Genomic DNA, 25629 nt, shown 5'->3' on the forward strand with positions numbered 1-25629 from the left:
GCGAAAAAGGTAGAGACTATGAAATAGAAATCAATGGTCATGCTTCATATACTACTTGATGTTTTACTTTTTCCAGGGCTTTGGTTATAGAATGTAGCACAGAATGAGCAGATGTGCATCTCCTGCTTTATGGTACTTTTTCTGCTTTGCTGCCTTCCGTGTTTCTTTACCTCCTCCATTCCATCCTAGGGGAAAGCAGATGAATTTCTGCAGGGAGGTGGTGCAGTCACTATGTTTCTTTTTTGCTGCATGCTTCTTGTGTTCCAGAAGAATAATTAAAGTTAGGGAAAAACCTGCATGGTACGAGCTTAAGCCCAGACTAGATCCAGGATAATTACGAACAATTGACCTCTGACAGTGGCCGAGTGGTGTACTCAGTATTTAACACAGATTGAGTGAAAAGTGTAACAGGCAATTGTTCCCCCAAGACCATCACACCATGGCTTGCACTCTCTGGAGCAGTCTCAGCACAGTTCAGTGACTGTGTGAGCTATGGGTGACTCAATTCCTTGCTGCTCCTAAAAATAGTCCTATAAAAGCAAGAATGAGGTCTCAGACACAGGAGCTGGTCATACCACCATTTGTGTCACAGCTCTGGAAATCGAGTCCAGGATTTAGGAACTCAGAGTGCATCAGAGGTTTTGAAAGTTATCTTCTGTGCTATGTGATCAATCAGACTGAGAAAACTGAATGGCCAATGTGAGCATTTTACAAACTTCCCAAGCAATGAAATATATCCCCTACTTTCTGGACTACTGTTTTTGAATCTGATGCACGCAGTCACCAGTGATCTGGAAATACAGTAATTTGTTAGAACCATATGCAGAGTTTTATTCAATTTATAAAGGAAGGAGAATATGAGCAAAGGGGAGTGAAAGAATATTTTATTGAAAACAATGCTCCAGATGCATCCAGAACAGTCATCCGGGAGATATATAAAACCATTACATATGGAATAGAGTTTTTTGTGTTTCTCCCAAAGAAAGTAAAAATACAATATAACTTATAATTAGTACAAACAAAAACGAGGTTAAATTCACAGTCATATATTGTCAGAATGATTCTAACAGGCTGAATGGAAAAGCTTATGTAGGCAGAATTTCAGCTAGCAGAAAATATAAGATATTTATCTGAGTTACAAGACAGCAAGAATGACAGAACTACTAAATTCACATGCAGGTTTCTAAAATTAATTTTTGTTTGTAGAACGAACTGCCAGATTGCCAACATCAACTCTTACATACTTTGGAGCCACATACTTCTGTATTACAATGTTCTTATTCTCTTGCAGAAAACAACTGATTTTTTGTTGCTCCAAATATAGTATTTTAGTGTTTCACACTGATTAGGTGAATCTTTGACTATGGGACCTTCCTGATGGAAACATTGAGCAGGGCGGGAGGGTGGGGGGAGAAGAACCACAAGATAATTTACATAAGTGCATTGCAATTATTTCTCCTTAATTATGCATGCAGCTGGCTCTATTTTAAGCTGTGCCAGTGCACTGTGCACACGAGCACTAAGGGTATCTGTCACTCCATGTGTCAGCCCTTTAACATTCTCACCCACCTGCCTGCGAATCACCAGCAGCAACCAAAGAGAAGCAGTCGGGCTTGTGGCCACCTGCCATTCATCAGCACTGTCAGGACAAGGCTGCTGCCTCTTCATATTTCTCTCATGTCAAGACTTTTTTTGCACTGTGTTCAAAACACCAGGTCGATTTGCTCTTTTCTACCAAGTTACTCTATGGACTTCTAATTCACCAGCAAACTAAGCTGCCTCATTTTTGAAAACACAGTCACACAAATGTAAGCTGGCAGTTAAAAACAAGCTGAATTAGTGAAAAAAATAATCACAGTTGTGTTTATATTAATTAAATTAAATAATTATATACTGAAATTCAGCTTGAATCTCCTCTCAAATGACACTGTTGCACTTTTTTTTTCCTTCCTGGCAAAGATTCTAATTTTTGTACTAATGCTTTGTCTGGACACAAATTGAGGAAATGCTATGTTTGTCCAGACTTTCCGAGCATGGGGGAACCTTATCTTTGGTAGAAAATAATCCTGTTTTGCCAGTGCTACGTGGAGATGCTCAGGAAAATCAGGATCATTCCTCAAATACAAGGTACCACCTGGAAAACTCTGCCATCCACAGCACAAGGACGTATCACAGCCATAAAATACAAGCATGGTAAATCTGTTCTAATAAGTCCTGGCTCTATCATGTCCACCAAACAGCAAGGAAACAAAAATTGAGATAGACACTCTCATGCCCACCTGGCAGCCCAGCAAGTCAGTCCTGTGCTACCACATATGTTCCCAGTGTCTGTACATAGATGCTTGCATTGTTCACTGAGCACTGCCCGCCACCTGCAGCTTCTTTGGGACAAAATATCTCATAGAGACACTGCTCTCCTGGCCTCAGTATGAAGAGTGGTCATGATGACTCAACATGAAACTGTGGAGAATTCTTAATAGTCTAGAAGAGTTAGATATGCCTAAGATAATTCAAATAACAGTCTGTTTCTTAGTGAGATACCCTATAAATCATTTAGCCAGAAGCCAGGGTCTTTTCACATGGAGTTTCTATGTATGGCCTTGGGGGGTTTGGTATTTGCAGCACTGCCCATGTTATTTTGCCAGAAATACCCTGTGTTTGGGAGATGAACTTGCATGACAGTCTGATTCTTACTAACAGCAAGGCAGCACTGCTACCTTCTCTCCTCTTCTTTCCACTCTTCCTCTCCTCTTCTGCCTCCTCCCCAAAAAAGAAATGGTAACACAAGTGGCAAAATGGAAGTTTTGTCCCTTCTTATCATGGAAGTTTATTTTAATTTCAAATACCATTGTTATTTGTGTTTCATTTAAACTATGGTGTGTGTGAAGCTATGAACTCAACTTCTAATTTGTACTAAAACTGACATGTAGTCAAGGCTGAATGCAGTAACACACAATAGGTCCTCAGACTGCACTAAATTATCGTTATAGGCCCCATGTATTGGACATTAGATAGGATACTAAAACCAGCATTTTATTTTGGTACATGTAACAAAAATTATTTCACCTAGTTTTGAATTTTTTCTTGGAATGCTGCTGTGAAAGGTGTTCCACCTGCCTTTGGTATTCTACCCTGCAGGAAAACATGGGGAAGCGTAAAAGATTTGATTTTATCACACAATAAATATTTGAAACCATGCATGCACCACATAGGCAAATATTTCCTATGGTATTCACCACTGAAAGTCATTCATTGACATAAACAAATCTAAGGGGTTGCAGGAAAACAGTACACAGACTCATCAAACACCTTGTTCTAACAGCTATTTTTGAAGCAAAGGATATAGGCTATTAGAGTTCAGTAGATTATGAAACCACGCAAAATACACTCATTCATGGAGATAAGATTTATCGAATCACTATTCCTCCTGTTCTTTTAAGATATTTCATAATGACACTGACAGATGAAAGGCTTGCATGCCTGGCTCCTTAGCCCAGAACACTGCCAATACTCCAAAATTTATCAAAATGACAATTCAAAGCTATTTCCCCCTAGTTATTATAGAAGGGTCAGCTGGATTTTACACAACTCATCATAAATGATTGATGAAAGACACTGGAAAGACAGTCACTGTTGCCTTCCAGGTATGCAATGCGTTGCCCCAAGCTGGAATGCTAGACACATCTCAGGATGCAAAACACACTTTATAAAAGTTATTGATAAAGCCTGGGCCTCAGGGAAGCGCCATTATTTTTTGCTAATAACAATACACATATTCTATTCCTGTGAAGTGTATGTGTATCTGAAACGATGTTTGAGAAGGAAACGTGAGAGGGGTTGGTTACAGATGAAGGTTACACAAGTTGGAGAAATGTTACAGTGTTACAAAGAATTCAGGCCGTCAAAACACAATGATATACATCAGATTAGTTTTTCTCTAAAGATCAGAAAATAATAGACTGGCTTGGTTGGAAGATGATCTTGTTCCAACCCCACTGCTGTGGGCAGGGACACCTTTCACTAGACCAGGTTGCTCAGAGCTCCATCCAACCTGGCCTTGAACACTTCCAGGGATGGGGCATCCACAGCTTCTCTGGGCAACCTGTTCCACTCCCTCACCACTAGAATTTATTCCTAATATCTAACCTAAACCTACTCTTTCCCAGTTTGAAGCCATTCCTCCTTGTCTTGTACATAGTCTTGTCAATAGTCTCTCTCCATCTTTCTTGTTCTGGACTGGAAACATATTTATAAAAAGGACACTGTTTGAAAATATTTTGGTCATATGCAATATAGAAGGTAACATCTGAAGCCATTGGAATCCTCTCTTCCAAACCCTCTGTACAATATCAAAAAGGCCAATGCAGAAATTACTTCTTTCCCTGAGATTGTCTCTCTTTTCTTAATAGAGTCAAGGCCCAAGTAGAATGCAGGCAGTTACATGGTTAATCGTACCACCCCAGAAGAAAACAACCCAGCTCAAAAGAGGAAAATAGGAAAGCAGTGCTTGTACTTCTACACCCTGACTTGCCCCACTGATCCTAAGAGGCAAAGGTCTGCAACAGAGCTGGAAGCAACCTGTGTTTGCATTCCCAGCAATGCTAACACCATGTAGCTGAAGAGAAACAGCAGTTTCTCAGGGTTTTTGTTGTAGAGTTTTGTTTGGGCTTTTTGTGGGGATTTTTTGCTTGCTGGTTTGTTTTTAGCATACGGACGAGTAAATTTCACAAAGAAATTAGCTATCTTCATCAATTTATTGAAGCTAATCCAAATACAGGACATTTCTTGTCTCTGAGAGTCTTTGTCACATATACTCTTTGCAGATGTCTATTCAAAAACCCCACAAAACTATTTTACAAACAGCAGAAAGCCCTGAGGTCACTTCTACCTACTTTCCTGCAATACATAATCTTCAAAATTCATTTCATTTTTTCATGATAATTTTGTGATCTCTTTTGATGCTGAAAATGTTATTTCTTTTCTTTCCTGGGAGGAACTGCATTTTTAATCAGGCTTCCCAGAAAGAGCTTTTGCTGATCTTAATGTGAAAAGAAATCTATGAAAAAAAATATTCCCAGGAAATACTACTTCAGAACGACAGAGTTTATTTGACAGCACAGAAGATGAAAAGGCTTGGGTCCTTAAATCCTCTCTTCTCTACAGACCACAGAAGAGTGTTTGGAAAGCTGAACAGTGAAATACGGTTATGCCTAGAGACTGCTTGGCATCTCCTGCACATCACAGGAACATCTGGAGAGATGCAATTAGAGCACAAGCAGCTGCAATGCCCCCACTTGCTAATCTGAATTGTTTCATTGTCACCTTGTGCTCCCTCACTGACTGCTGTATCTACTGAGTGACCTGCATTTTATAAATCAATTCTCAACTGTGTTGCATTATCATACAAATATTAGACAGCGGTAGGTTCACTGATCTGTTAACAGAGCAGGCAGGTGTCAATGGGATGACCTGCTGTCTGTTGAGTGAGCCAAATACTAGTCCTGTGTAACAAGCCGACACCCAGGCTGTGCCCAAAAGCAGTTAGGGAACTCATGCATGACTTGGGATTCGACAATCTTGTCAAAAATCTGTCAGCTCCCTAATGAGAAGCGCTGCTTTATTCTGCTGATGTGCGTGGTGAGCAATCACGTATGCAGAGTACCATAAATCTGAGCATAATATTCCAAGCAGATATACTCGCTTTGCTGGCATTCACAAAACGACAGAATAATACAGCTAAGAACATGTATTGCACGGTAACACAGCACAGCTCAAGCTGCACTAAAAAAGCCTGGCCAAATTCTATTTGATGATGCCTGCAGTCACAGAATCACAGAATGGTTGAGGGTAGAAGGGAGTTCTAAACCCATTTAGGAATTGCGAAGACAAAACTTTTTTAAGTTGTTGGTGTGCCGAGAAGCTGCTCTGCAATGGTACAGATGTTTGCACTTCACATTTCTTACCCCACTAGGGAGGACAGCCATGACGGTCAGGCCCTGCTCAGCTGACACTCTGTTACAGACACACAGAGTTTTGACTGGGACCTGAGGGCTGCAGTGACCTAGGGGAGCTCACTGCCACCCATTGTCACCCATGGCCAAGCACTGACCTGGCAGGCACCAGGCTGTGACTCACTGCTGGGTTTCACTGGCGTAGCAGCACGCATTCATCAGCACTAACAAGTAAATCACATCAGACACTAAACGGGGAAGAAAAGAACAAAGTGAACTCCATGATCAAAGAAGAAGAGGTCAGAATCTCTCATCTTCCCTGCAGTATCAGAGATGCTTCCCAGTGACTCAGATTACAGCACAACCTATTCAGCACAACGCCTCAGGAGAAAGCTAAATTCACTTCTAGTCCCTTCTTCCTTCAGCAACATCACAAGGTTCATCGATGTCATTATTTTATTGAAAAACAAGAATCATGAAAGATGATGGAACTGCTACAAAACTTCACTTTTCACGTCTCTCAACTCTAACAATTTGTCATTTTCTTGGGTGTCAGTCTTGCTTGTGTTGACCTCCTCAGCGGCTCTAAATATAAACTGTATTTCAAGGAAGATGGTTAACAGGTGAAATCTTAGTTGTTTAATTCGTTTGTGAGTATCTTCAGTTATTGAATAGCACAGGAATAAGCATGAATACTAGTGAAAAATTGAGTCCTTCACTACTGAAACATCAATTTAAAACAACAAAGTAACTCTTCATTTTACAGATGATTGTGGCTGACTGTGAAACAGTGAAACTGCCCTTATCTCTCACCACTTTAAAGGGTAGAGCTGCCGGCCGCATTTCCCATTCAGCCAGCAAAATAGTTGACAAGTCAGTATTTTATCACCTTGCTGTGGAACCTCCCTTAGGTTTGTCACAGATTTAGTGCAACTCAGAGGAGCTGCACACACTGCTTTTATGAAGTGCCTTTATGAGAAGAGTTACTTGCTCAGAATACAGTATAAAAAATAGGATTTGGGAAGGAACCTGTAGAGGAAGTCACATCAAGGCAGATCTGTGTAGGATCAAGTCGTGACACTGTCAGTCACAGCAAGGCACAACTTCCACTATAATCAGCCTTTTTGGAGAAAGAGGTTGTTTTGGGAAAGGATTCCTGTTTGCTGTAGTGCAGAGTCATAACACAGAACCCAGCTTGCTCAGATAGGGAAAAAAAAGGCCTTAACAGAGAAGCGTATGGCAAAAACAAACAAATGAATTTTCCTGAAAAATAAAGCTCATCTGGTCTCTGCATTTAAGGCATTTGAGATTCAGGTCATTAGCACTGAACTCAGCCCTCTGCTGCACTTGCCCCAGCTTTGGCTCTGATCCAGGAGGCTTTTACCTGTGACTTTTCACAGATATGAATTGCAGAACAGAGACTTCATGGAACTGCAGCTCCAGAAGTCAAGCACCTTCCCTATCCTTGGGCATGGAACTGAAAGGAACATCTGAAATCCCTGTGTGTGACCCCAGCAACCCATACCAACGATAGATGCTAGAGAGAGGCAAGAGGTACCTGTGTTTTACCCAGAGAAAACAGAACTGCTTCCGGACCTGCAGGACTCTGTTCTCAAGAGACACAATTATCATTTCAGGATTATGGAAGTGCCCATGAGGGTCTGGAGAGATGTTTTAGTAAAGAAGTCACCAGGGTTGAGAGGACAGTGATAAGGTTTTAGACAGTACAGTGTTCTCAAAGCCACCCTGAAAGCCAGGCTTTCATTGCTAGGCTAGAGATGTGCATGGAGCAGCTCAAAAGTTGCCACATAAAACTTATCTTCTTATGGCAATCCCGAGACAGAATCCAAGTTTATACTAAGATGGCTCACAGTGCACCCATGAGAAAGAAGTCTTGGTTTTGCCATGAAATCAAAATTACGAATAAAACAGATGTGTCCCAGGATGTGACCCCACAGGAGCAATCAGTGGACCAGTTTAGAGACTAGGAAAGAAAAGTTCTGAATTATTCTAGTTTGAACTAACACAGAACATTAAAAGACACTTTTATGTTAGTTGTAACCTAGTTTGGTTTGGATAGGAGTTTTCATTTAGGTACTTTGCCTGTTCTTCCTTCTGGTAATTCTGCTGATGTGACTTTAATACAATCTAGGCTGACCTTCCTATTATTTTTCCTTCCCTTGAGCATTTTAATCTGGACCCGATTCTATGATTTTCAAGTGCTTCTGGGGAAAGAGATGAGAGTGATGATAAAAGACCTGTTAAGAGACAAGATTATACTTCAGCTCTTTATCTTTGCAGATGGGTTTGACTATAACAGCTACGTTGGAAAGGATTTTAGAGGTAGGAACAAGGCATTTTCTATCCCTTCTGGAGTAAAAAGTCACGTTCTCCTTTCAGATGGACATCTCAATTCAGTTGGCTTTTTCTTTTCAGAGAGGATATTGCCTCATTTCCCCCTTTCCAATCCCTATTTTTAAAAAGAACTTATTTTAAACTTTGAAGTGACAAAAGTGTATTTGAAATAATTTTAGTATCATATACTGAGAACTTTTTCATGAGGCAGAAAGGGCAAATTCGTTAAGCTTTTCAATTTCAAGTCTGGGATACCATGCAAAAGTGCTTTATCATGAAGGCGTGACCACAGTAGCATAGGCAGAGTGAAAAAGGAGAAAGGTGCTTCCCTTCAGTTTGGAGACCTGCCTGGTCTGTTTTGTACAGTACCTTGGGGTAAATCAAACATAATTTCATTTTAATAAAGGTAAAGAACTTCAGACTAGGTCTTCAGGGATGCTATACTCAATAAACAGCGGATGTAAACATTTTAAGAGGTGACTATCAGAACTTGTATTTCCTTAGGCATATTCTGGTCAGCCTGACAAGCACCTTCCTCCTGTCACTGACCTCTGGAGAGCTGCTTTTCCCCTTTGCTTGCCCTAGGATGCTCTCACACCATCATTCCCCTTATTGGGTTGATGCTTCCCTTGTTTTAATTTAACCCAGACATACGATGCCAAAGGTCTAAGAGTGGACTACAGAAGTTTGATGTTTAATGGCTAACACACACACTACAGGGAAACAGTTATGCTCAAAAGCCCGTTCCACAAAACCTTAAGAATTCAAGAACAAGATTTCTTAGCATCTCCCATACTCATTTGACCTGTGTAAAGACAGCACAGACAACACTGTTCCAGTCACTAAACTTAGCACCAAGGCCTTCTTTTGCATTTCCATCTAGTCTAAGTGCTGACAAAAATTGCCAGGTTGAAAATAAGTTCTATTTTTTATCTTCTGACACAAAATATGAGGTGTGCTGTGTCTCCCTGTGCACTCACAGCAGATGGCCCAATAGCAAAGAGCAGAAAAGGTGGTTCTTGCCCAGTCTGTCTGTACCTGAGAGGAGGAGAGGGGAGCAGATGTACAATGGGGAGATGTCATTGGCTTAAGTAGGCTCAGGATCAGCCCCTTATGCCTCCCATCAAACTCTAGTCCAAAGCCTTCAAGAAAACCTGAAAATTACGAGTGTTCAGAAGAGAAACCCCTGACTATGCTACAGCCTAAATCTGGGACATGTCTCCACTCAGTTTGATCACTCTTATGGGATGACAGTCATTGCTTTCTCCACAGGACACTATACTTCAAAGCAAAGTAATGTACTGCCTTCAGTTACACTAATGCAATCCCCTCTGATTTATTCCTTCTACCATTTCAGTCAACGTCCCAGCGAGTCATCTACTTACCAGCTGCACATCTGCTTGACAGCTTTAGGGATCTTTCTCGAGCAATAAGTCCTGAATGTCTTTCCAGGGTCTTATGCTTCAGCTCTTTACTGTTTAGAGGATATTGCTCTATTTATCCTCAGCTTCATAGTCCTCTTAATGTTTATCTACCAGCACTGCCATCTTTCAAGCCACTGTACTAACAGATAAGGCCTTCGGCATCTGATTACCAGTCCAGTTATTATTTGCTGTTTGTCCTCTATATTTAGATGTATTTTACATGTTTGCTGGCTCCATTTCCACACACTATTATCCTTGTCAGAGACAGAGAATAACAGTTGCAGTCATAACAATGATCCTGTAGCCAGCTCCACTAACATTTTGGTAATTCTGCTCCCTGTTCATACTCCTTTAGTCATGATATTCAGAGTTAATAGCAGCTGTCAACTTATAATGGAAGGGATGGATGAGCTCCACTTTCACCTGTTGAGGGGTTTTTATTATTTGAGTACGGAGATTTTTTTTTTCTTTTAAACTTGATATTTCTCCTAATAATAAGATAATTACTATCTAATTGAACACAGACACAAGCTGTTGGGTCTTTTCCAATTGGGCTTCACTTGCATGATTTGTCTAAGGTCATTTCTCCACAGGAAAATGGTTGTCAAATAAACCCTGCAGTGCTCAGACCCAGCTACATTCTACTGCAGTCTTATCCTGCTTTTCTTATTGGCTTGCACTTCTTAGAACAAAAAGAAATTCCTAGTTTTCCTTCAACACCCCTATCTCCAGCTTGACAGACAGCCCTTGGACAATCTGCTTCCTTGGTGTTCCAGTGTACTCACTTGCAGGTGAAGTGGGAACTATAGTGCTCTTTTCTTGCAGCTCTTCAGTGTTCCCTGCCTAGGAAGGGGCTCTACAAATGCACAGAGGGAACCTGACTGTCCAAATCCTCAAGACTCAATCTAGTGTGGCATTGTCTGTTTTCAAGCTGGAACTGTGTCTTTCATTACACTAAAGGTCTCCCTTCCCATTAATCTTGTTGAGCAGCTCTCCTCTCCAAGCTCTGCTGCTCGCAATTTGTGATTCCTTATTGTTGAGCATCCATCACACGTAAAATCAGTTCTAAGCACCCCATTACTCACATATTTAGAGATGTCAAAGCAAGGCTTCCATGTAGCTCCCAGAGCACTTTAGAATTCCCTTCTGCTTTCCCATCAAAAAGGCAAAAAGGACAAAAGCAGACAGCATCTTATTTGAACTTACTGGGGAGGTAGATTTCCTTATACAGAAAGTTATGAGGTGAAGCAAGGCAAAAAAGGCGACTACATAATACAGCTACAGTTAATGATGCATGAACATCACAAAGTTCAGCTGAGCAAGGACCCAGTCCTGGGTCCTTCAGATGACTTTTCCAGTGCCAATACAACAGGAGAACTTTCTTTGAAGACCCTGTATGGAAACTGAGGTGAATTTCCTTTCTCATATTGTAGTTTATATTTAGACCACTGTGCACAGCATTTAAAGACCTAGAAACCAGAGTTTTCTTTAGCTCAGCCTGGTCTTCAGTTTGGTTTAGGGACCATCTCCATTCATTGTTACGATATGTACAACAAATGTATCCTGAGGAGATCAACAAAACTGGGAAATTTCTGGGGAAAAAAATCACTAATATGGGGTGTCTAAAGAAGTTTTATATATTTAAGAGCTTCCATTATTGGGATAAGCCTCAAAGAAAGCTGTGGAACTCATGTCTAAAAACTTTGCATTCTCACACTCATTATTAAAAAGGAAAGTATCATCAATTGGTCTCCAGGGTCTATCCAGTAATGGATTCCTTTTCCCAGCACAGGATTGCTGTAGCTCATTCATGCACTCTCTCATTCATTCATTCGCAATTGCGCAAACAGACTCTGTAAACAAAAACTCTTCACCAGCAAACTCTCACCGTGCCAGCAATATTAAGTGGCAAGAATATGAACACCCTGCAGAGAAGCAGAGGCAAACTCCTCTTATCAGTATAGTTGATCCTGCTTTACAACCAATGTAAAAAGATAGGTTACACTGGTAATAAACCTCAATACATTAAGTCTCCGTACAGACTGGTTGCTGAAGGCTTAATATCAGTCATAATTATTATCCATAAAATGTTATTGAATCAGATCTTAAAAGTTAATGCTGCTTTGTTTCAAGAGATAAAGGACAGTAGGCTGGTAAGGCAAAGAAGGAAACATTGAGCTTTTGATCAATCCTTGTGTGATTTAAAACCTTAATCACAAAAGGGATTCAGCACTTCAAATATTACCCCAAATCCTATGAGCTGGCCTAAGCAGAGCCCAGTGGCAAGAGTGATTACTAAGAGGATGTTTTATCTTTGAACTTGGTACCAGCACTCAGATGGAGGATGTAACTCTTTTCTTGAACTCAGGTCTGGTGAATGCTGCCCTTTTAAGAGAGATTGAAATGTGGAGTTAGTAGGTAAGGGCTTTCCTAAGCTGCAACTTCTATGTTCCATTTGAAGCCTTGCTGCTTGCAGCATCACCTTCACTCATAGGCATTTAATACAAAATGCAAAGCAGGTGCCCTGACAGAAGGCATCAGGCCACCAGTCAATGGAGCACATAAGCTGCCCTAATATTTACAGCAAATAAAGACTGCTGTCCTTCCTGTCCACAAAAACAGAGGATCTGGATGAGGGTATGAGGGTCAGCAAGGTGAAGTGCCAGGTCACAGCTCTTGGGTCACAACTACCCCCTGCAGCGCTGTATTGCAGAAGCGTGGCTGGAAAGCTGCCCATAGGAAAAGGACCTATTTGACAGGTGGCCAAGAAAGCCAGTGGCATCCTGGCCTGGATCAGCAAGAGTGTGGCCAGCAGGACTGGGGAAGTGATCAGCCCCCTGTACTTGACACTGATGAGGCCACAACTCAAGTGCTGTGCCGAGTTCTGGGCCCCTCACTACAGGAAAGGCATTGAGGTGCTGGAGCATGTCCAGAGAAGGGCAATGGAGCTGGGGAAGGCTCTGGAGCACAAGTCTGATGAGGAGCAGCTGAGGGAGCTAGGGGTGTTCAGCCTGGAGAAGAGGAGGCTCAGGGGTTATCATTATCACTCTCTACAACCACCTGAAAGGAGGGTGTAGCCAGGTAAGGGTCAGTCTCTTCTCCAAGGTACAAACAGACAGGACAAGACGAAATGGCCTCAAGTTGTGCCAGAGAAGGTTTAGATTGGATATTAGGAAAAATTTTTTCATTAAGAGGATTATCAAGCATTGGAACTGGCTGCCCAGGGAATGGTGGAATCGCCATCCCTGAAAGCATACAAAAAACATGTAGATGTGGCACTTAGGGACACGGTTTAGTGGTGGACTTCGCAGTCCTGGGTTAATGGCTGGACTTGGTGTTCTTAGAGGTCTTTTCCAATTTACACAATTCTGTGATTTTATTCAGCTTTCTGCACTCACAATAGCACTAATGCAGCTCTGCCTTTCCCTTTTTGTAGTACAATATTGCAACCATCTGAAGCCATTACTCATCTCTACAAACAGCCAAGAAGAAGAAAGGTTCAACACGACAGCTAGGAAGGCGCAAAGTGGACCAGCATGTGTCCTCCCCTCCAAAAGCCACAGTGCTTCCCAGCCAGAAAGAGACCTTGGCTCCCATGTAAAACAAGTCTCATCTCCTCCCTTGGTTACTTAGCAAATATTAATCATGTTATGGACACCCAGAGTCCTGCAAAGTGAGGACAGATTTTAAGGTTCACCACAGGCTGTAGTTCTTTGAGAACAGAGAAGCGTATTCTGACTTATGTGCCAATTCTCAGCCAGCCCTAACTAGATTCACTCTCTGCCTCTGTAATGCACCTGTTTTGCAAAGCAACCATTAAATTTGGAAGCTTTATGGAATGCAACATTTTTCAAATCTAAAAAGTATGCCAAAGAAATCATGCAGAAGGGTAATAGGAAATACTTGCAAGGAGACCTACGCTAAATCGTCTACACATAGATAAGGCACCAAATTCCTTTCTTCAAAGATTTTATTAACCTTTTGCTGATGGAAGGAGATTACTGATTGAGAGCTAGATGAGGTCAGTGCAGCAATTATATTTTGAAACCTCTTCAAACAAGGCTCTTGTACAATGTAAGAAAAAAGTTGACAAAATGAATTGTTACTTAAAACGAGTCTTTTAGAAGAATAATTAACCTATAATAACTATTCTGGCCTCCTCTCCAGCCCGGAAAAGTAATCCTTTCTCATTAGCTTCAAGTTTAATTAGCATCAATAATGAAACAGCTCTTGGAAATAACCATTGCATCACGGTCTGTAATGCTGACATACCCTGCCCTACAAAGGGAAAGGCCACAGGGTGATGTCTGAAGATAGGGAGAGGCTCAGCAGATCACAGATGCTCACAAAACTAAGAAGAAAACAGTATTGCAAAAGGTGTGCAATGTGACAAAACCAGATTTATTTAAAGACAAGTGTCACAAACAGTGTGGAACAGAGAAGACTCAGATAGCTTTGCCAATAACTGCTGCACTATTTCCAGCAAGCTAGTGAGCCTCTCAATTCCAATTTCTTGCTCTTTCTTGGCCTTCTGGCTGAAGCAAAGAGAGAGACTTCACCGCATAGTATATTCCATATGAGAAAATTCTATTCAGCACTTGCAGTACAACATAATCAAATAATGCTTTTTCCATCCCCGGCTTCTATGATCTCTCTGTAAAATAGATATAATAATGCTTAGCATTGTCACTAGGGTGATAAGGCTTAAAGTACTTTGAGAATCCAACATGAAAGAGCCCAGACACTCTGATGCATTTGAGATGAGTCGTTACTCAATGGGCCAGTAGAAACAGCAGGCGAATGCCAGTGTACAAGTTGTAATTAGAGGTCTGCTGCAACTTGCAGAACACTGAAGCACCACCACAGATTTCTCATAGGTGAAGTCACATATATTCAGCTGCATGTCACAAGCATTACAGCAACTGCGTTCGGAAGAACCACACCACCTTTCAAAACTGAGCTGGAAGGAAAACTTCAATAACATAAAATTCTTAGAAGGAGTATGACACATGAAAAACACCATTTCCAGTATGTCTACTGAGACTAGTATTTTCTCTTCCTAACAGACATCAAGAAATACATCGCACAAGAATCCACACATGGACATTTCCCACTGTACTCCCACCCCCACCCTCACACTGCAGGATCCTGCTTTTTCCCCCTGCACTCACCACCCAAGTGTTCTCTGCTCTTCGCCTTACAGAGATCCACCTTCTCTCCCTTTGCCCAGCTTGTAACTTGAAGATAGAGTAATGGTTTTCTTTCATCACAAGGTTTTGTAAGATATGACACCAGCGAGAGTTGCTTGTCAGTAACGAAGTGGGGAGAAGCTTGCAGAAAGAGCCTGCACCTCTTTCTTCACAGTGCATTACTGCAGGGAAATCCCAATCCAAAATGGATTCAGCATATGCCCTTGTTTGAGCAGGAAAGGAGTTCTTCTGCCTTGATGTAAACACTGGAATACCAGTGGAAACTCTTGAGATTTGCAAAATGAGCTGAAGAGTTGTAAAGGCGATGAGACAAGTTGCAAAGGGGATGCCCCACATTTCTAGAACCATCTAGTTAAAAGGTTTCAGCCTAGTATCTCCACTTTACCATCTGTAATCCAGGAAGAATCAGGTAATCCACTGAAGTTTTAAACAATTTCAAATCCCCCATTCTGTGCAAATGTCTGATATCTTAAGTAAGAAACCAAAAAGGATAAACCTTCTCCCAGTGCCTCCACAACATTCTCCTTTCCCAGCCAGGACAGACAGTGCTCGATTTGCTCAGCAGTCCCCATTAGCCAGAAGCAGCCAACACCTGCAGCTCCTCACTGCAAATGGAGATGGCGCCCAGCTGCAGCTGCCAAAAGCACATGGGCAGCTGGCCACAGCCTATCCCGTTCTCACTTTTCATGAGGGTACAAATAATCTTGGTCAAAGACTCAAAAAGTATTCAAATTTCAAATCTAAATTTGACTATTTGGCTCCAAGACCGGTGGTGTTTTAACAGCTGAAGGCAAGGCTCATAATTTTTTCAAAATAAAAGAGAAACTGAGTTTCTTGTAGCATCAACCAAAACTCTAAGTTTGCTATCACTGAAATGAAGGAAATAGCAGTCCTTTGACTATTAGCAGTGCAGAGATGGGAATAAATCAATATGGTATACTGGCTCTTTTAGCTTTTCTCTTAAAAAGCTGAGAGTTCAGACTGCACTTCACTGCCTTTATTCCAGTTCTTAGAAAGTAAAAGCATTAGTAATCCATAGAAAAAAGCACCTTCTACCAACAGAGTTCAAAAGCAGTCAAAACTACCCTTGCTTTGCAAAGGAAGTAACCGCCACAAAGGGAAGTATTTCATGTCGCACAAGATGTCAGTGGCAGAGCTGTGTACTGCAAGATAATTATGTTGGAAGTCAAACTAGAACTCAATTCTTGAAGCTACCTACTGAAGTTCTTTGGCCAAAGAAATGCCTGTTGTTAGAAACTTGTCTGAAGACAGTTTGAAGCCAGCCACCAGCTCTTTCTACTGGATACACTTGGTACACTTCAACCATGTCACAGATCCTACTTGACTAACAAGGGAAGGTGATTCTCCTTCATTACAACTGACAGAGTTCACAACTTCTGCAAGTACAGATATCTAAGTCCTACCTATGCTGCCACAGGGAATTTCTGAGTAGCCATGCTAAGCAGGATAGTGACAACCATGAAGCTACTCGGCCATCTCAGTCATAAATCAAAATACTCATGTAAATTAGACTTGAGTCTCAAAATGTGTTTCTTGCCTAAATATTTAAACACATAAATAACTCCAGCCATTCCAGCTTGTCATTTTAAGCTTTCTGACATTTATTGTTCGCAAGAAAAGAAAGGTCAGACTTATCAAATCTGCATTTATGCTTCCATGACATTTTTCTCCAACCAAATCTTTCTGAATTAAAGAAGCAAGACAAATGGAGCACACTTCATAAAGGACCTTTCTCAGCCCAGCACTGCAGTCTCAGCAACCATGTTGAGCTCAGAAGTGACTTCCCAGGAAACAGATGCTATTGCTCAGTGGATAAAAGAGATCTGGAAAGCAGGCAACCTGAATTGCTGTTTGCTATTAAGTAAATCACTTGTGCCAAAAAAGTCGATCTCCTAGTCTCAGTACGCTAGTTCTGAGTAGCCCAAGAGGATACTTTACTGTGAGAATTAGACAGGAAATGTCCAGGCATAGTGTGAAATTTGCTGCCGTTTGAGAAGCAACTTGGACTCTCAAAACATCATCACTCCAAGTGAGTTAGCACTGATGTATCCAAAAGGTGAGACCTTCTTTATTAAGACAAGGCTCACTTAGCTGGGAACTTTGTAAGTGCTAAATCCTGCCAATCTCCCCTCAGCTCCTCTACTTCTTTTGGCTAATTCACAAACATCATCACAAACACATTTTATTTCCTATCATGTAATGTTCAGGTGAGATGTGCAGTGAACCAAATTACCAGATTACTTCAGGATCCAATTCACTCAGACACTGCAAAACCACCTTTGATTTTGAAGAATGTCTCTGCTTTTGTATAATAAAGCACTTAAGTTTCCCTGTGCACTTCTTTACTGTAGGTCTTTATTCTCTGTTTTTAAGGATGTGGAAATAAAAGCACAGCAAGTTTAGAGAAAACGTATTTTTTTAATGTGCCATAAATGTTCATTCAAACATAATGAATTGTTACTTGTGCCCCTTTTGGTGTTTGTTTATGGCTATTTTACTGAACACGCTTATGAATAAGGACATTCATAAGAACCATGAGCCTAAAAGTAAACAAAATTTGCAGAAAACAGACCTAGAAATCGTGAACACATTGTGCATAATCCTGGCTCCCAATGAGGATCAGAAACACCACATAACTCTGGGAAAACAAAACCATGTGATCACATCACACTTTCCATGAACCACACAGAGAGCATCATTTCTAACATTTTCTGTAAAATAATCAGTAACAAATTTGCAAATCCTGGTGGCTTTGTTGTGAAAGTCTCATGGCTTTGCAAGCCAGATTTTTGTAGTAAACACAGAAACAGTGGACAAGGCATCATGAGTCAAAAGAGACATAAGCTATGAGTTTTCTCGACTTTTCTTAGTGCTGATGGAGTAGGAAAGTGACTTGGACAGGAACAGGCAGGACAGCAGTAAGATCAAGGATCATACTGCCCACAAAGCCAGGCAAACCCCATCACTAAACAACTGGTTTCCTCTTCAAGAAGCATTTGCAGTTCAAGGAGAGGCACTGTGAACTGACTAAATCCACATTTCTGGAGAGCACCAATGACCACCAATGGAGGTCTAGAGGGAAGTGTTACATACCTAATAGGGCAGGAAAGACTGGGAAAGATGCTTCTAAGCATACTCATGATTCACTGTGATTTAGCAACTGGTAATCCACGTGCAGCCCACTGGTACCCATGACAACCCAAGGGTAGAACAGGAAAACATTGATTTGCACTACACTTCATGTCTAGAGTAAACTCAAGTGCGACTCATGCTATCCTTAAACTTTGGACTGGCAAAGCTGGCTTGATAGATTAGGCAAAGCACAAAACCCCAGCAAAGAGCAAAGCCACTTGCACTACAACAAAAACCTTTCAGGCCTGATGGCAATGCCTCAGTCTTATCCACCAAGTTCTACCACTTTTATCAGAAGAGCAAGATCAGATCTCAGGTGTGGCACACAGTTGAGGATGAGAGAAAACCAAAGAGCAACAGCAAAGTGATCGATATCTTTTACCAGTTTTCTGCTCAGTATGTCACAACTCCAAACTCTATCCTTTGAAGGCAGCGAAACAAAGCCAAAATATAATGAAAGAAAAATATAACTAGGTGGCCTTGATTAAATGCTGGTACCTCTAAAATATGCAGAAATGATGCTGCGGACTTCACCACAGTCAAATTTCAGCTTGGAGTTCTGATTTTCATTTACAAAATGTCTGCTTTCAAAGCCACATTTTTATCTAGTCCGAAGTTCTTTCTAATCTTTAAGCAAAGGGTTCCTCCTGCAAATGAGTTCAGGTGTATAGCAGCAGTCCCCTAAAGACGTAAAGCCTAATTGCCTCAGCATTATAACAGCATGGTATGTAGTGAATGCAGACAGTTTCAGGGAGAATACATGTGGCAAGTTAATAAAATTTTAGATGAAGGCCACAGTGCAGGAGTAATATTTCGCCTAGCCAGAGGATGAAAAGTTATGCATTGCTATTTAAAAAATATAATTGGAATGTTAAATCTATTTCATGAATGAAAATACATTGACCTTTAGAGGGAAGAATGACTCATTTTCAACCCTGTATGCCCCTTCTTAACATATGCTTCCCACCTTTGCATATGTAAGTAGCAATTAGTTTTCATGGGAAGTTATTTTATGGCCATTTCAGCTTATTAAACTTCCTGGGTAAACTCACAAGAAACCTATTTAGCAACATTTGTGGCTCAGGTGCCCTATAGTAAAAGAACTGGTTATCTGTGAGGTTAACATGAAAAAAAATCCAAATACCAGTACAGCGTTAGTGTGGAAGGGCTCTTGGATTATTTTCCCCAAGAAAGCTCAGTAACCTGTCCAGAGTACACTGCTACAGAGAGCCACTGTGGTACAACACTATAGAACAAATCCTGTAAGACCAGATCTAAAGCTGGCCTGAATATCTCCTAACAGTAATGTTCACATTGGCTGTTCACTTCCCCATGGCAATGTACTGGTTTTCATTAAATTCTTTTGGGGAATGTTTCCTTGGAGGGAGAGCAGAGTTTCCAGTCAAAACCATAGACAATGAGAGCAAAGTCAACAGCAACCTGGTAGTTGAGAGGTTCACCTCAAATACAGGAGATCTGCAGCACTGCACTCCTGTCCAAGCTTCTTTCTCTCTTCCTCTGCACTTCTTGTTTTGTGTCTTTTGTACAGAAAAGATTCAAATTAATTTGAATTTTTTTTTGTCCCAGAGAAGCACTGAGAGAAGGCTAAGAAGACAGTATTAAGACTGAAAGCATTTCCAAGAGAGGAAAACTCTCTTGTACCCAATTTTGAAAAGGCCAAGCTGACACAGAAATGGTAGATGGGCTGAGGACCAGTTTCTCTAAATGGAAGCTTTTTCTTGCAGGATGCTCTGTTCCCATAAGGACAAGTGTGAGAGAAATCTGGCATCAAGAATATTTGCAGGAGAGCCCTGTAGAAATTCCTGTGAACTTTATGGCTTGTCTGCTAAACAACAGTAGCCCATAAGTACATCCTTTACTAATTACTCAGCAACAGACTGAGACAAAGTGCTTTACACTTTGTGCAAACATACTGTCAAAAAAGGAAAAGGTCCACTCCAGTTAAATTTATCTTTAAGACAGCAAATGAAAGTATAAGTTAAAGAGAATAAAGCATTATTTACAGGACTCTCTTGTCACCTCTAATGTCGTGGGAATTCATCCCCTTGCCATTTTTTTCTCATCCTAAAATAAAATTCATTCTCCATTCACATGGAAGATAATGTGGTGAAAATAATTTAGCAAGGTAATTATACATTTTTCTGGGAAGTACTGCAACCGTGGGCATCTCCAGCAGACAAGAGGGGAAAAAAAAATCCCTGCATGCCACCATAAGTGGAGCAACTTTCCATTGTTGATGGGAGGATTGTGTTGTTTGAAATCCATTTCCAATTAGCTTAAGCAATGAAGGAAAGGCTCAGTTGCCTCAGGAAGGGCTTTAGTTAAGCCCCGTACACGTTAGCTGCAATGGTGTCAATAACTGCTGGTATCTTGACGGGCTGGTGGGTGCTGTTCGTGCTGTTATCACTGTGCCAGCACATCCTGCTGTCGACAGGGCTACACAGCACAAATTTAAGGCTGCCAGTGACACATGGTGTTCACATAGGCAGCACCTTAACAAAGCAGGAGGAATGGATTTCCTAATGTTGTTAAACAAACTTACGTTACAAAAGCAGGGCAAAGCCACGGAACAGTGTAACTATGCTAAGGTGTCACTGCTGAAAAAGCAGAGGTGTAATTCAGAAAGAGGCCAGGATTCTACAGATTATGAACAGCTGCAAGGAGAAGTTACCACTTCAATACAGGTAAAGGAGGTCCATATTCCTTCCCTCTGCTCCTCTTTTTCCTGCATCCTCTATGACTGACTTTGCATGACTGTGTTGCAGTAAGAACAGCAGAGCTTTGTCACCAACATGATTTTACAGGGGCATAGCTTCCTACTGATCTGGAAAAACATGCATTTCTTCTCAGCAGTGAGACAAGACAAAATAAAGCCTGTGAGTTTTACTAGCTTTGGTTAAAGCTCCATTGCATTGTATTCACATCAGAGAACCTGTTAGCTCTTATGTATGCCATTCCCTCAGCTTAAAAACACACCTTCATCCTCTAAGAAGACAAATGCATGTCCTCCAGCTCCATCATTGCTGTAAGTACCTCAGTAAAGATGGCATTCAAAACTAAGGCTTCACTGCCAGAGGAGATCTGTAAATCAAAACAAGTGCTAATCACAACAAATTCCCCGAAGAGAAAGAAAAGGAGACAGTAGGTTTTGGTGTCTTAAATTTTTAATTATTCTTCCTTTATAGCAATGTAGCAAGGCAAGAACTGCTGGAAGGTGTGGGGTGTTGGTCTCACCTAGCCACCTTGTGGTGGACAGCATCTCTGTGTTATCCCTGCCAGATCCAACACAGGAAGAGCTAAGCTGGGTACTTCACAGCTGTAGGACTTACTCACACACAGCCTACCCTGGCAGTCGGCTTGGATTTTTATTTCAGGCAGCACGGAAAGAGATGGGTTCCATTTGTAGTTCTTCAGACAGCTATCCCATTTTTTTCAGATGAGCATCAAAAATCAGTTGCTCCAACTTTGTATTCAAAGCCCAGCACTGACTTCTCTCTCCTCTTGTGAATTTACTTAAGTGTATTCTGTGGTCCATTAAGTAGATGGCTACTCAGGGACACACCACTGACTTCTACAAAGCTTCATAAAATGTACCTAACTTAACTCACTGTGACAAATTATTTGGACCTGCAGTCCTCCAGGTATTATATTCTTCTAGTAGGAAAGGCTGAATCAGAGCTTCTGTTAAAGGTACAATGCACACACAGAATGGAAATTTCTCTTGATCACTGGCCCAAAACTGAGTCCTGATTTGAGGTAAAGGAGCTGCCCCAAACTGTGACTGCCAATCACCGCCCACCAGAATCAAAATTCTAAGCCAGGTTCTCTCTTCATGCAAGTACCAGTGCTGCATGAGCCTCCTTAGATGTACAACTTCTTGTACTGTGGGTGTTACAGTGCAGCTTATTAAGGATCCTTTGGGGCTTTAAAACGGATAGAAATGTCAATCAGCCCTTATCTTTTATGTTTAAATAAGAGTAATAATATTAATATCAACAGCCAATAATAGTGATAGTAGCATTAATGTCGGGACCCAGCTTTGGACATGTTTGTGCTGTTCCCCAGTCTGCTTGCACATAACCTTGAAAACACTTACAGCACTTTGAGGAAGCACCCCTTTTCAGGATGATATTTTTTAAGTTTTAAAGAACCTGATCTTGCCGTCCTTCGACTAACGTCACTTTAACCTTTGGGTCTTGCTTGTTTCGTAAAATTCCCCTCATCACTTTCAAAATAGTCCTCCTGGCCCCACCAAAGCCCTTCGATACATTTCGCACCGGTAAAGCGCAGCCCTTAGGGACAAGCCGTGAGGGGAAGGCGCGACTGCTCGGGGGAGCTGCGCTTCCCGCATCCGCGGGGCTGTCAGTGACCGGGACGGAGCGGGGCGCTGGACGCGTGTCCCAGCGGAGAGGGCGCACCGCACCGCCGGGACACGGCGGGGGCTGCGCGGGAGCGGGCGAGGGGCGCTGCCCGGCGCGGTGCGCGGCATGCAACGCACGGCTCACCTGCCGCGGAGACGTGGAAGAGGAGGCGGGGGCGGGCGGCGCGGATGGCCGCCGACAGCCCTCGCTCGCTGCCCGGGAGGGCGCCGCGGCGCTCGGGCATCAGCCGCACCCGCAGCCGCCCGTCGCCGGCGCGGAGCCACCAGGCGAAGAGCTCGGTGAGGTTGAACTCCAGGTGCGCCCCGCCGGAGCCCGGCGGCGGCTCGCCGGCGCAGCCGTCCCGCACGGTGCCCTCGCCCACCTCCAGCACCAGCTGCTTGGCGCGCCGCAGCCGCCGCCCGGCCGCGGAGGACCCGGCGGGGGCGGCCGGTGCCTCGGCCCGCGGCAGCGCCCCGCGGGCGGCGCGGAGCAGGGGCGCGCAGTCCAGGCGCAGGCGGCACCGCGCCGCGGCGCGCCCCGGCGGCCCCAGCACCAGCTCCCGCACGTAGGTGCGAAACAGCGAGGGCACGACGAAGTCCATCGCCAGGCTCCTCCTCTGCAGCCGCGAGAGGCCGGGGGTGTCCCGCGGTCCCGCCGCCCCCGGGGCCAAGCTCAAGGCGAGACAAGCGGCGGCCAGGAGGCGGGCGGGCAGCCTGCCCCCAGCCATGACCCGCGGGGGGCCGGCAGCGCCCCGGCCCGCGGAGCGGCGCCGGGGAGCGCGATGCCGGCGCGGTTCTCTGCGGAGGGAGCTCGGGGCCGCCGCCGGCCCGTCCGCGCGGAGCCGCCGCTGCGCGGGCTTTGCCGGCTCCAACTACCCGCCACAACGCAGGCATTACCCAGCGAGCGCTGACGTCACGCCCGAGCGCGCCCCCCAGCAGCCAATGGCGTCCCCGGCAGCCCTCATTATGCAAATGCACGGGGGCGGGGCAGGCGGAGCGTTCATTGAGGGGAAAATGGCCCGGCGGCCTCCGGAGCGGGGCTGGGTGCGCGCTCCCCGGGGATGGGGCTCGGACACGCGCGGGCCCGGCAGCGGGGGCGGCCAGCGGCCGCTTGCTGCCCGCAGGGGGAGACCCGGCGTTCCGGCAAGAGTGGGGCTGGAGCCGCACCTCCACATGGCCCGGAGGGGCTGGGGGCGGGCACCGGGCGCCGAGCCCGGCTGCCACCCCCGTGTGGTGAGGGGCTCTGGGGTCCCGTTCCCCGCCTCTTCTCTCTGTGTAGGCAGTGATGGACAGACCTGTTCGCTTTTCTTCCTTCCCTTCCTTTTCTTCCCTTTCCTCTTTCTTCCCCTTTTCTTCCCTCTGTCCTGCTTTCCCATCCTTCCTTTTCCTCTCTTCCTTTCCTTTCTTCCTTTCCTTCCTTACCTCCTTAAAGGCTGATGTCCATAAAAGAACCCTTTCCTCTGTAGAGAAAGCAAAAAAAAAAAAAAAAAAAAAAACCACGATAAATGAGAAGTGGGGGGGAAGAAATCTTAGAATATAAGTCATTCTAAAAAACTGATCAAAATTCTTCCATTTCAGCATGAAAACAACAGCCTTAAGAAAGGTTCATGCAACAATTTCCCCTTTTTTACCCTTCATAAATACAATATAATTACTGTAATTACATTAGTGCTGTGCCTTAGGATAGCTAATCATAACTCATTCATATTTCTGGAAGTTGCCTATATGAATTAATGACTTATTATTATCTCTTTAGTTTGATACTTAATGCATGTATATTTTTATAATCCAGGTACTTTAACTATATAATCATTAGAGTGCAATTATTCTGTCGTGCAGTTATTCTTGTGCTTATATCAAATTAATGTTAATACACAGATATTGTGGAGCAGAACCACAGCATAATACCTCCATAATTGTAATGCCACAGAGTGTAATTGCAGGCGCGATGCTAGAAAAGGGAACCATGATCTTTTCTGTACAGAAGCATTGAGGAAGGAACTTCAGGGCAATTGCTGAAGCATTAGTTAGATAATAGAGTTAATACAAAAAAAGCCCCTTCTGTGCTGTGTTTTGCCTCATAGAGGTGAGCTAATTCAAAGCCCATCCAAGAGGCTGGCTTTTCTCTGGCTGCAAATGCTTTGGACATACCCTTGCTTTCCCCCAGCTCTTCTTATTTCACAGTCCACTAGATCGACTTGCTCAAAATGTGAACCCTAATCCTTCACTTTTCAGTTTAAATGACTTTGGGTCTCAGTCTCATCATGACCCACCAGTAGGGCCCCATCCCTGGCTCTGGGACAGGGCAGAGATGCCCTGGCATAAGTCCCAGCACCCTAGGGCTGGATGCACCCATCCATCCCAATGCTGGAGGACTGGAGGACTTCAGGGAGGTCACCGGCAGCTCACTGCTTGCCTCTCCTCTCTGCAGCCAAGCATCACCCTGAGCCCACAGCTCTGCCTGTCCCTGGGCCAGCTGTGGGTCCTGAGCAGCAGGAAGGAGGCAGTGGCAGAGAAAGAAGAGGAAGAGGAGGAGCAGGAGCAGGAGGAAGGCAGTGATGAGGATGGGACCTCCATCATCCTTATCAGGCCCACCTGCAGTGCCACTACTGTGTTAGTGGTGGTGCCACATCCCACGGTAGGGCAGGAGGGGTTCCCAGCCATGCACACGCCACCCTAGGAATGGCCTCTGCCTCCCTGGACAGGGAGTGGATGGGGGCATTTCCATGTCCTAAATCCCCATGTCACCTTCTGATTCCCTGCAGGAAAGAGTAGGAGCTGCTGTTTTGGCAGCTCAGAGGGAGCTGTGGCTTGGGCAGCACCTCTGTCCTGCTCCCACCATGGGGCTTTGTCCTGCCCCTGTGTCCTTCCCCACGGGGCAGTGCTGTGCATGCACATCTGCCCTTGGGCTCAGGGAGCAGCAGAGCCTGGCACTGGTTCTCCTCTCTTTCTGCAGCTCCCAGGCACTGAAGGAGCTATGGGTGGGAACACTGCAGGGGTAAGCTGAGAGATGCTCCAGGAGCAGCCAGACAGGGGAACACAGCTCCCCGGCTGGGCGGAGGTGCCCCTGTGGCTGGGGGCAGCTGTCAGGCAGAGCTGCCTGAGAAGAGAGGAGAGGCAGCTTGGGGCTTATCCACCTCTCTCCTTGTCCCTTC

The 25629-nt window shown here is 43.7% G+C and overlaps 1 protein-coding gene across 1 annotated transcript in view; it reads right to left on the reverse strand.

Moving 5' to 3' along the window:
- ALK (ALK receptor tyrosine kinase) overlaps nucleotides 1-23368 on the reverse strand; it is a 313122-nt gene extending 289754 nt beyond the window's left edge. The window contains 2 exon segments of the mRNA XM_032103223.1: nucleotides 22620-23292; nucleotides 23294-23368. Coding sequence (XP_031959114.1) covers nucleotides 22620-23292; nucleotides 23294-23368 — 748 coding nt within the window.
- Between the last annotated feature and the right edge of the window lie 2261 nt (nucleotides 23369-25629).

Source organism: Corvus moneduloides, chromosome 3, assembly GCF_009650955.1.
Source record: "Corvus moneduloides isolate bCorMon1 chromosome 3, bCorMon1.pri, whole genome shotgun sequence".
Lineage (NCBI taxonomy): Eukaryota > Metazoa > Chordata > Aves > Passeriformes > Corvidae > Corvus > Corvus moneduloides.